The following is a 12,978-nucleotide window of genomic DNA, read 5'->3' as shown; positions in this document are numbered from 1 at the left end:
CTTTGAGTCTACAAACCTGTTCTTGTCAGGCTGGTTCCATCCAGCCTAAAACCAGCTTTATCTGCTGCTGCAACCAGTGCTTGTGCAAAACTGCCGCTGGTAAAGATCGAGTCATCTGAGGAGCTACCTACACTAGATCTATGACTAGAAAAGTTACGATCCTCATCAGACGCAGAACCCCATCCATTTACCATTGAACCTAAAAACAAATGTAGGGGTCTAGTGAGTTGTGTACATTTGATATTTTTTGATCATCTAAAACTTAAAGACCCACTTAATATGTCCTTTCTCAACAGGAAACAAAAAATTCATTTGACAGAGCTTGGTACAAAAGAGTAATATTCATCTAAATCTTAAAGACGCATCTAATATGTCCTTTCACAACAGGAAACTTGAAGTTTATCTGACAGAGCTTGGTATAAAAGAGCACTATCAAAGCTAAGTGAGATCTCATTCATAGCTTGCTTCGTGTTGCTTTGATCCTGTAAACAAAACGATACATATTCTCTACAAATGTGAAGGGTCCATAATAAATTCTTTTGAAAGTTAATAGATTTTCCCTGGGATTGAAATGAATGTGATTTTTTTTTTTTTACTTGAGTTATTTATCAGTATCTAGTTTGATATTTGCAAAATGAAGTCTTAATTTAGGACAGCACAAGTGTAAGTCTTGGTAGATATAGCTGAAGTCAGACGTGTGCTTCAAGAGCTATCCTGAACAAGATAGGTATTATTACATTTTCCCAATCAAAACCTTAAAATACATGAGCAATTTTAACGGCCTGAAGAAAGCTGACCTAAAGTAGTTCATTCTAGTGGATTAAAGTTACTTTTTAAAAAGGTTAGAAATAATTAACATTCAAGAGCAGAGCAAATATATACTGAAATTTAACACTGAGTCAGTCACTAAGCCAGTGCTGGCCTCATGGTACCTTCTAGCTATGGATTACCACCACTGCAGAAGAGAAAAGTGATAATAACATCATAAAAATGCAGTCAGAAAACCAGATACCAGAAAAAGCACATGAAAGAAATATAGAACTCTTGACATAACTAAAATGTAAACAGCAAAACGGTGAAAGAAGTATTCATCTTATTTGCTCTTCACTAATATTTTCTTTTATTTTTTCCAATGCATGAAGCATAGATCAGCTACCCAACACCACAGTACAATATATTTTCAAAAGCTATTGCTCAGTTCAGATTTTTTTCGAAGTACTGAAATTCTGTTTCTTTTGTGGCTTCAGATGGAGTTGACGGTGTTCTGTACTTCTAAAAATCATGGGCAAATGTCACTGGGTAATTCTACACTGTGCAGTGGAGCAGGAGGCAAAGGAAACTTAGCCAGCACCAAGTACCTAGCTCTGCTCCAGGAACAGGGCAGTCATGCTGATGAGTTACCAAGTCCAGCTGAGGTGCAGAGCTACCAGGCTGCTTCTGGGACCTGAGCTGCTGCATGGCATTGCATGGCGCTGTGTAGACATGGCTTATTGTTCTGAGATAGCACAGGCGCCTATCTTGAAATACCTGAAATCTGCTTTTTAAAAACAGCGGCATGCATATGTCGAAAAAAAAGCCCAGTGAACCCATGAGAATCTGCAGAGAACTGGTTTTCAAAGATATGAAGACACATGTGGAGAGATACATCATGGCCCTAACTTAACTATTCAGTTAGCACAGCTGAATTCATGTAAATGTACGTAAGATGCGTAGCAGTGTAAGTCATGTTCTTCAAAGACTTTTTTTAATCCATGTCCAAGAAAGTATTATTGTGTTCAAGATTGTTAACTAGTAAATCAATAATGACCTGCTTATTAGTACCAAATTGGTAGGCTAATTAACTAATGGTGGTGTCAAATATTAAAAATATCCTGCAAAAATAAGTCATAAGTACAATAAACGAATACTGGAGTTTAATCAGTAGCACGCTGCGCCACAAAGCCCAAGAACAATGGATTATTTTGTGATGCTGCAGTGACCAAACCTTTTAATGTCAGCAAAGTGGCAGGCTATAATAACAAAAGTCTATGCACTCCTAAGATACAAGAAAAGAAACTGAAGAGGTCTGTGGAGGTCTGACAGGCAGAAAGTGTGTTAAGTGCAGCAGAGAGTGACAGAGTTTGATTCTGCTTGCCAAGAGCACACATAAAATTGTTATTGTCCAAACAGACTCAACCTGTTGCAGATAGATGTAAGGAAGCTTAGATAACAGCAAGGGAAGGCTAAAACTGAATTTCCTCTGAGAAGACAATTTCTGAACTAACAATCAAAGCGCGATAGGACATCATAGAGAATGGAGAGTAAAAAGGCTTAGCAACAGTTATTGATGATGTATGAGAAGAGATACTACAGATAAAACACTTCATGAAGATGTAAGAAAATGAAATGCTATAGCTGAGGACATTTCCAAACAATCGCTTATCGACATATTCTGCAAAATACGTTAAGCAAGAGCTGAAACATAAAAATATAACTAGACCTACAGATATCAAAGGACGATACTTGGGTGCTAAAAATGTAGCATGTGTCTTGTTAGCTTCAGGGCCCAAGGGTTTTGTATGATACATTCTACTCTTTACATAGACATATAAAAACATATAGGGTAAAGAATAGGTATGATTTTCAGTATCATAGGCACAAGACTATGGACGTTTTAAAGGAACTTAGGTTTGAATTTCCATTTGCTCACATTGCTCTGTCTGTTTGCTGACCAGTCAGTCACTCAGCTGTTACACAACATATAATACACATGATAATTTGGATGGGACGCTTTCAGGGTATGTTTAGGAACAGTTGCTATTTTTCATCCGCTCTTTGAAGGGCAGGACTGAAGTTCACCCAATCCCCAAAAATATCCACGTTTTAAGTATGAAACACACTAAAAATCTGCAAAAGCCCATAATGGTCTCTTCAATGTGTGCGCGTACACCTATCATTCTACACACTCATAGACATGCCAGGTTTTCCTAAAAATAGCTAAATTTTAATTATCAGTAGAGTGTTGTTATCAGACTGCCAATTTTTCAGGTAACTCTACAGGAAAGCCCTGTTCCTGAACTCTTCTGCATTCCCATGGACAGAAGGCATTAGCAAGGCTAGGAATAATGCACTCTGCCCATGGATCGCTTCCCCTTCCCCTCTCCTCCAGCAGCTGTGTCAGGCTGGAAGCGTAGCTCAATTCTTGCAGGGACGTGAGCTTTACCGGGACGCCAACACAGCTGACAACTAAAGCAAACAATGACCCCACCTGGAGTACTGCATCCAGTTCTGGGGTCCCCAGCACAGGAAAGACATGGACCTGTTGGAGCAAGTCCAGAGGAGGGCCACAAAAACGATCAGAGGTATGGAACACCTCACCTGTGAAGAAAGGCTGAAAGAGCTGGGGTTGTTCAACCTGGAGAGGAGAAGGTTCTGGGGAGACCTTACTGCAGCCTTTCAATATATAAAGGGGACTTACAAGAAAGATGGAGAAAGACTTTTTACCAAGGCCTGTAGTGACAGGACAAGGGGCAATGGTTTTAAACTGAAAGAGGGTAGGTTTAGATTGGATATAAGGAAGAAATTTTTAACAATGAGGGTGGTGAGGCACTGGAACAGGTTGCCCAGAGAAGCTGTGCATGCTCCATCACTGGAAGTGAAAGATGTCCCTGCCCATGGCAGGGGTATTGGATTAGAAGACCTTTACAGGTCCCTTCCAACTCAAACCATTCTATGAATCAATGATTCTACAATACTTCTGGTTGCTGGAAGCAGAGGCTAAACTCTTTATAACTGCTGAAGTCAGCAAGCTACCATGAGACACATACAGCACCCGCAGCTGTATGTGACCAGGTAGATAACGGTGAAATCTCTGCATTATTTCTACTGGTTCCTGAGCTATTCAGTTCCCCTGCATAAACAATTTTTTCCCCACCAATACTTGCAGCAGTAAAACCCCAGCTTGCTTGGCCCTCCAGAGGTGCAGACATTGCCCAGAAGGCATGGGACTGCTGGAGCCCAGCCTGGGCACCTCAGGCCACCACGCGGCTGTGTTAACATAGCACACATGGTGACCACTTGTTTAAAGGCATCCACTGGCCTCTTGTTTTCCAAATCAGACGCACATGTGTTTCTCTCTGAATAAACGCAGAATAAGAGATGCTGACGTCCCTTTCAGATCAACTGTGCATTTTGAAATGGAATGAAACAGGCTTTTAGTGTCTCCTTTACATGCAGCTCACTATGTGTTTTCCAAGAGCACATTTGAGTTTTTACGCTTTCTGGCAACTGTAAATTTTACTCTTGCTGACAGCAGCAGTAAATGCTTTATGCAGAACAAAATCAACTCTGTGAAAAGTTGAACTCTGTTTTCTTGCTCCATAAAATATCTCTTGGTGCTAATGCAAACAGAAAGCTGCTTTGCTCTCAGGGAAAGGTGAGGGGAATAGAGGTGCTAGCTTCTTGTAGACTGCATGCTATTGCTTTTAGTGGCATTTTGCAGGCAATAAAAATGCTATTTTTCTTTGTAAAGTGTACTCTTGCTTTACTTTAAAAAAAAAAAATCTAATGCACTTGTAAAGTAAAAGCTGCTCACAACAAACCTAACACTTTTGAAAATTCCATTAGATACTTTTCTGTACATACCAAACTCTATGGGCATGCTTAAAGTTAACAAATGATGTCACTGGGACTTGTATGTGTATGCTTACGTGCTTTCCTTCACAAGACCATTAAGCACATGCTAATATTAAGTCCCTGCTCCTCTGCAGGCTTTTTGATTGAACAGTGCTAGACTGCTTAGGTTTGTGAAGTACGGATGAAGTCCTTGGGGATTGATGCTACTTCAGTCGAAATCAGTTACGGAATTCCTGTAGCCTTTAGAGGAGAAAGACATTATCCTCTTTTGGATATATCTGACTACTGTCATGATTACAAAGAAAGAATGTCCTATGATTTTGGTGGAAGTGATGGAATAAAAGGGGCAATAGTCATTATACCATTAAAATAAGAAAGAATAATAGAAGGGCTGAATACAGAATATAAATATGATCACACTTCAAAAATTAGACCTGGTCCTATACTTTACAGTATACTTTGCCATAAATGCCCAAATATTTAAATGTATACACCTGAAATGAACCCTTAAGTTTTAAAATTTGTGTTTTGGGGCCAGAAACACTAAACAAAAGGAGGTAAAAATCATACATAGATATTTGGCACTTCACAGGTCCAACCATAATTAATGCCCTTCATAAACATTTAATGAAAAATGAATTTATGTCACTTAACCAAATTTATTCATGTTTGCATTTTCAATCTTTCTAGATTTTTTGGTTTCCATATTGCTGAAAGGCACAAAAAATTCTCAAATTTATTCAAGCTGTAGGAAAAGAAATGCACACAGAACATTAAGTAGTTGCTCAAATGTTGCTGAGCAGTAAAATACTATGATAAAGTGGCATCTTGCTGTGTCTCTATTACTTCTTCAGCACTAAAATTAATTTATGATCAGTCATCAATTCATTTACATGTCGTTTTATGCTAAATCCATCGTTGCTGATGAATGCATATCCCTAGATCCATTAAGCTAGAGTAAAGTCTGTGCTTTACAATATGACCCTGCTAATTGTTGCATTACCATTTTTATGAGATACAAAAAGTAGCAGTTTCCTATTTTCTGAGCACATATTTAATCCATGAAACACATTCTTCCTATTAAATGCAATCTGTCTAACTGCTTATAAAATAGAATCTTTTGCAATAGGTATCCCTAAGCAAATCAATATAAATATTGAACTCCGCCATGGTAAAAAAAAGTCTCATGAAAATGATTTTGTGTAATTTTCAAGAATTATTCCATTTGTGTTCAGACACAATGAATTAACAACTTTTACCATACAGACAGTGATCAGCGATTCTTTTCATCAAGACCAAAACATGACAAATAAGGGATTTTCTTCCTTGCTGACCTATACAACCTATGGAGATCTTTATAATTTCAGAACTATACAATTCTATTGAAAAAAAAAAAGTTATCCATTTGCAGTGGCACTGTTTACAAGAATATCTCTCTGCTTATATCGGTTTGTATCAGTTAGGCAGAAAAGGGCTTGTTATAATTTCCATGCTAGTAAATGGGTGTATCACTCCCCTCAGTCAAAATGCACCAGGACTGAAGATGTAACAGCTCTCACTACCAGCCTTCACCGGTGGTGCTGGGGGAGAAGGTAAGGAGAGGGCAAAGACAACCCCCAAACCATAATACTTTGATCTGACAAAACCTAGTCTTGTTCTTAGTGATTTCAATGAGAAGCAAATTAATTTCTTATACAGTCATCATATGCAATTAATTGTCTATTAAAGTAGAATAATGTAACAGACTCTTCATGACCAATCATGCCATAACTCTGCACAGCAATTCATTATAAAGGCAAACATTAAACATAAGGAAAAGAAAAAAACGTATTTCCTTGTGTCTCTGAAAGCAAAAATCACCCTGAATAATTGTGAATTAAAATTCAAGTGAGCAGAATCAGTAACTCAGTATCCTAACAAACCATGCTGGGAATGAAGCAAAACTCTGGCTTTAATTTCATATTCCATCCCACAAATGTTCAAATCTAAACCTCCCTCCTCGACTTTTCTTTGCAATATCTGGAAAATGTTAAGATATAGTTACTGTGCACTCCTCCTTTCTTTTCACTTTATTATACATGTCAACATTATGTCTCTGCCACCTGCAAAGAGAAAAGCTTAATAGCACAGATTAAATCCTTGTCTGAATCTTCAGTTAGCTGTAACTAAAACTCAAGGGCCTGGAAGACAACCTGACTTTTAAACAGTTTAAAGGAGCAACGCTGTGGTTTCAGAGGAATTTAGCAGTTTGAGCTCAGCTCACACAGCGCCAGTTTCCCCTCAGAGAATCCCACATTTGGCATTGCATAAAAACCTCGGTCTCAGCTCAGCCATAAAGAACAAAGTACCATTTCACTCCGAGAGTGGGTATCTTCAAGTCATTGCTGAGGCATGCTAACAGTACAGGGTGAGGAAACTTGCCCTGCTCACTGTACAGCAACTCTATTTGGAGGAAGTCTTGACCAAAGGATGTCAATTTAGATTTCTCACAAACACTGAACTCACAGGGCGTGCTTCAAAAAGAACGGAAATATTGCTTCATCTGGGTCAGCTGTTCTCGTTTGCCTCCATTTTTTAATATAATGTTTAAAGAAGCGAAAATACGGTATATAAATTCCTAGGAAAATGCTGGTTTAAGTCACCAAAAGCCCTATGAAAAGAAGGATCTTATATATTCTCAGTGCAAGAAAGAAGAACTTAGTTGTTCTGCAGTATTCTAAAAGCAATCAAATTAAAGAATGAGAAACAGCTTAGAAACAATGAATGCAATTTGTCACATACCCTCCTTAACACCAGTAAATGCAGCCTGGAAGAGTTAACAGAAACAGATACACAAAAATTAAAATTCTCTTTTGAAACAATTCGCCCAAGTATAATAAGCAATTTCCTTTCACCCCTAGAAAAAAACAAGCCCAAAACAAGCCCTCAGAAAATCGAAGTTTTACCCATATAGTAACCAAGGAAAATAGTAGTACTGTTGTTATTTGGAGAGTTTGCCATTTTACATTTAGACTAACACTTTGGGTGTATTTTTGTAAGGCTATAGTTCCGTGATTGTTTTAAGTGAATCTAAGTCTTGGCTATACGCTGTAGGGGCAGTCTGTCATTTTGCTTCCCTTCCAGCTGCACATTCCCTTCCTGCAGTGCTGGCAAACACCTTGCCATGTGGTCAGCCAGATCAAGGAACCGGTCCAGCTAGTAATTAAACAAGAAAAAGCAAAATAAAAACCTTAGTTTTCAGCTGGATGAGGCTGCATCAAGATAGTGGTGGACATGAGTGGGAGTGCACGTAGATCACCTTAATTACACTCCCAGTCTACATTACGAGGTTCTGCCCAATTTCTTCCAAAAAACTACACCAGGAAGTTTTTAACTCTCCAACAATTAAACATTCAACACTCCAATAATTAAACAAGATTTATAACTATTAGAACAAGCTTGAATGTTATTCATAAAAGGATAAATTGTAATAAGCACAGAAATCTACAAATTAGAGCAGAAATGTAGCTATTCCTTACTTTGTGCTATGTAGGGTGGTCCAAAGTATTAGGTGAAAATGCAAATGTGAAAAACATTCATCTTCTGATTACAGATATATCAACATCGACATATTAATACATACCAAATAGAAAATATATAGCCACTTGATTTTTTTTAAATTTATTTATTTCTGTATTACCAGTGCAAACCCCTTACTGCATTCCTAATGGAAAGGCTTCTGAGCCATTAGTGAGATATGCAAAAATATGCAGAATTATAGCCTGAAGGAGATTACACTAGAAATTCAAGCAAAGTGACTTAACATACTCATGCACTAATAAGTTAACCTTCTCAATTCAGGGATTTAAACTTTAACTCTACGGCCTTCAGTTGGATCTGGATTTCAAATCGCAGCAGCAGAGATACAATTCTTAAATCTTAATTAGATTGGCAAGCAGTCTGGCCCTAGGGTGAAGGAAAACGTGGAAAGTGGGATTAAGCTACACACTATTTAATTCAACAAAGGAAAAGGAAGAAAATTATAGGTATTGATGCTCCATCACTGTCATATTCCTGCAGTGTTTTCAGAATAGCAACGTTTAAGTAAGGGTGCAAAATCCTTGGAATTTCAAAGGTCCAGAACAACGAGATGAAATTCAGCAGTGCTATAGTAGTAAGTTGTACTGAGCAAGTCTCCCTTAAAGCACAACTAACAATCCGTGTTCTTCTGCAGAGACCAAAGACTGAAGAAGCACCTACTAGCTTTTATGAACTATGGACACTATGTACATTTGGGTCTCCCATAAAGCTGTACATTACGGATACAGTATAGTATATAGAGGTCCAAGTTTAACCTAAAGGGAAATATGCTGATGTCTACAAAAAGTTCTTTATGTCCATATAAAATCTGTATTTTTCAAAAAATATCTTTCACTGCCTACATTTCATCAACAGCAATTTTATTCATTCAGATTCTGTGCATTAGTTTAGCATGCCTTTCTAGGTCCCCTTTGATGATCCCTGTTGTAACTTTCCAAGGCATGCAAAGGGCGAGAAGCAGTGAAGGAATGAGTGTCAGAATAATTAAATGTCTTCACTGAAAAGGAACAATTACTAAATTCAGCAATACAAAGTAGGTTCAAAATACACATTTTCCTACATAAATGGTGTATTTAGTCTACAAATACATGTTGTGCTGATCTAACCACACTTATTCTGAAGTCTTTTAACTTCCCTGTGTTCATCTGTGAAAGCATTTACCCAGCAAAATATCTAAAAGTGTTTTAAGATAACATTTTTATGCTGCTCCTGATCTATGAAATATATATATTCCTAAGCCAAGGTCTTCCCCCTCCTTTTTATGTAACTGGCTCGCTTCTCCAGTAGAGTGAACTTTTCATGAAAGCTAGGATATAATTGAGTTTTCTTTCAAGTCTTTAAAGCTTTTTAAAATTCATGAATTTTCTTATCATTTTGCAGCAAAGTATTTTCAAATCCTTCTTTAACTTCAGTGTTTAATATTAACACATTTTAAATGTTACAGAAATAGAGTGGAATAAATTTTCAGTTAGAAAGTGTTTGATTGATGATGTATTTTACTGTTAGGAACAAGTTGGTGTCACTGTTAACTGTGTTTGGTTACCTGTCACAGAGCTGTCTAGATTGTCCATACTGGAGCCTGGAGTATGCTCTAGACCTCTTAGCGGTCTACTGATTTCTACAGTTTCTTCTTCAATATCGTCCTCATCATCATCATCATCTGGAACATCTGTTTCCAAATCTGAAATAAGGTTTCCAGATACATATCCTAGGGGTGGAACTGGAGCCTGAGGAGGTTGTGTATTGCTTTGGATGTGCCTACACAAACAAACAGGAAAACGTCATCAGAACGGGTGAGACTTTGTACTCCATGGTCAATAGAAGCCTTTTAATAAGTCCTTAAGTAGATTTAAAAAACGTGCTTGTTAGGCCAAACTCAAGAAAAATCAGTCCAGTTATTCACCATAGCTTCTAATACCAGAGCACCTGCGCACTTCCCAATCTTAAATATACTTCCCCTTCTGTAAGATGGGGAAGGTCAAGATTGTCTTTTTACAGATGAGGAACAACGTACACAGAAGCTACATAAATCAGGTAGGAAGTCCATGGAAAAGCACAATTCTGAATCCCAACGTAGCGTATAAATGTCTCACCCAATATTCCACCTTGCAAATCACACGTTGAGCCAAAATTAAATTTCACTCCTTCTGCTTAAACAGACTCAGTGCCCTTAAGTAGAATTCACCCTAAAGAGGAGGAAATGACCAGTAGGACAGAAGACATTTTCAAGTCCAATGAACCCATTATCAGCAAGGCCTTTTTATTTTGCTTTATTCCAAGTAGTTTAACTGATTTAATTGCAGCAGTATTAGGGCATGCATGTGTGAAATTACTGCATGCAGCAATCACAATTAAAAAAAGAAAAACAAAGATGAAAAACACCCACAGGATAGCTAAATGGCCAAAGGCAAGCACAGGACTTGGGAGTTTCATTTGCGTGGTCTCTGAGACGCTAGCGAGGAAAAGAACAACCATCAGCTTTCAACGCAGCATTCTCCACAGCAGTACAGGTACACAGCAAGCTGTGCCAGGGGAGCCAGGCATGACTGGCCTTGGCATAAGAGCATGTACCATGCTTGAAATTGCTAACTTAAGCATGTGGGAATCCTTGGGTGGCTGTTCATGAGGTGCCGTGACCTGATTCGAATCGGCAGCGCTCTGGACGGGATCCAGGATTCTGCTGGTCTCTTGCTTGGACATCAGCATAACAGAAAAAATTACAACTGTCACCTGCTTAGTTTCCTAGCTCTAATATATTTTAAATGAAAACTTTGTGCTGTATTATTGTCTATACTTGATAAGTGCAGTAATTCTCTTTATTCAAATAGCTTTTTCTTTTTCATAATGTAACTCTCTCAGATCTGAGAATGTCACGGTACATGTTATGTACCACTGGCATCCCTCTCCACCTTAGTGTAGGTTTTAAATTACTGCTTATTCTGAAGCTTATTTGCAGAACAAATGCTTCCCTTCTGATATACAACCCCCTTCTGACTGGCAGTTCTTGAATATTTTTCTGTCTGGACACCAGGTTCTTAGCTATGCAGTGTTCAAAACACTGTGCTAAAGGGCACTACCATCTAACTAACCCTCAATAAACAGTGTGATTAGCTCCCAATCAAGCAAAATACTTAAGTGTATGCTTAATGTTAAGCATGTGATAGAACAATTGAAGTCAATTTCTCATGTACTTGTAGTTAAGCATATACTTAAGTGATTTGCTGGATCAAGGCCATAATGATTATGTACTTTTCCAGTAATCTTTAATGTGCTCTTTCTTAAATTTCTTGTTGTCTGGTCTCTATATTTCTCTTCTATTACTCCTACAGTAACCTATCTGACAGGTCTCATCTTGTTGTTTTGTGTCCGTGTCGTGTGTGTCGTGTGTCCCCCCCCCCCGGACAGGTTAACTTTGTGAAAAGAAAACCAAGAACTCTTCCTTCCCACTTAAGACAACGGAGGACTTTCCACTGACTTCGAACAGCATTTGCTGAACAGCATGATATGTATCCAGCCAAACATTTTCAAAGCATTAAACAATTCCATGTCACAACTACTGCAAAAATCCTTTCTATTTGCAACCCTCAATATTTACTCCAATACCTGCTATAAGGTCTTAGTATGAAAATAGTTTATCTCCTCTGTATTTTTTTCAGTTTCATGCTCAATTAGAATCATAGAATCAGAGAATCGTTAAGGTTGGAAAAGACCCTTAAGATCATCAAGTCCAACTGTTAACCTAGCACTGCCAAGTCCACCACTAAACCATGTTCTCGAGCACTATGTCTACCCTTCTTTTACTGTGACCTTACACAAGAGCAACATTAAAATCTGTATATTCCTATGCACATTAGGAAAATTCTCGATCAATTTTCATTTCTCCAAAAAGGGAGCAAGACCTTTCCTGTCAGCTGCAAGAGGCTTTGCTACAGAGTCCTACTATGCTATCCACTCCCAGACTGGCACTCACCGTTTGTAGGGCATAGAAAGGGTAACAGCTGCAAAATGCAGCAGCGATTGACTGTACAGACAGGGTATGCATCTGTGTGCTGGCTCAGAAGTCAGCTACCTTCAATAGGCCAGGTCTAGCTGCTGCCTGGGATTTGGGTCTGTCCCACAGGCAGGCCGGGGTCCGTGCTTGGCAGCGTGGCACTGCAGCGGGACCAAAGTACCCTGTTGATTTGAGTGCAGATTGCAGACAAGCCTCGAGGCTTCGACGGTGGCCAGGGAAAACAGCTGGCTTTGATTTGGCACCACCTGCCTACCTGCCTGATCTATTTATGGTAGCTCAAGCTGAGTAACTTTGTGGCTTTATTTACCAGCGAAGAAAGGCTGCTCCTTTGCTGGCAGTGCGCCATTCAGTAACAAGCTCTGCTCCTCTCCTCTGAGATTCGCAGGCTTTGTCTGGATAGGAAAGTTGTAAAAGGACAACTGCCGCTTAGGGAACATCCAGAAAGCAACTGACCTTCACCGTATCCCCAGCCTGGTGCAGTTGACAAGTTCTTTTTCAGTCCCTGAAGAGATTCCTTCTGTTTGTTTTGCAGGGGAAATGTTACTGTGGTATTTGCTTGTTCTTCCTTTAAATAGGCATAAAGCACTCTAAAACGCTAGATCCATTTTGTAAATTCTAACAACTTCCTTCCTGCTGTTTCGGGGTTTTTCCCTATGAATCAGAAATTTTCATGGTATTTCAAACTACAGTCAGAGATGCAAATGCTTCATTCTCATGTAACACAGGATAAAGGCTGCTACATTGCTATTTCAGGTATCTAGCATTATTTTTAA

The 12,978-nt window shown here is 38.7% G+C and overlaps 1 protein-coding gene across 1 annotated transcript in view; it reads right to left on the bottom strand.

Annotated features, from left to right (window-relative positions):
* Positions 1–12,978, bottom strand: part of ROBO2 (roundabout guidance receptor 2) — a gene marked incomplete at both ends in the record, with an annotated part of 464,836 nt that overhangs the window by 16,959 nt on the left and 434,899 nt on the right. The window contains 2 exons of the mRNA XM_082336476.1: positions 17–199; positions 9,737–9,951. Of these exons, the coding sequence (XP_082192602.1) occupies positions 17–199; positions 9,737–9,951 (398 nt within the window). The remainder of the gene's footprint in view (positions 1–16; positions 200–9,736; positions 9,952–12,978) is intronic.

Source organism: Platalea leucorodia, assembly GCF_965183815.1.
Source record: "Platalea leucorodia genome assembly, chromosome: 2".
Lineage (NCBI taxonomy): Eukaryota > Metazoa > Chordata > Aves > Pelecaniformes > Threskiornithidae > Platalea > Platalea leucorodia.
The sequence above is the reverse complement of the archived record's forward strand: the minus strand, read 5'-3'. Positions and strand labels throughout refer to the sequence as shown.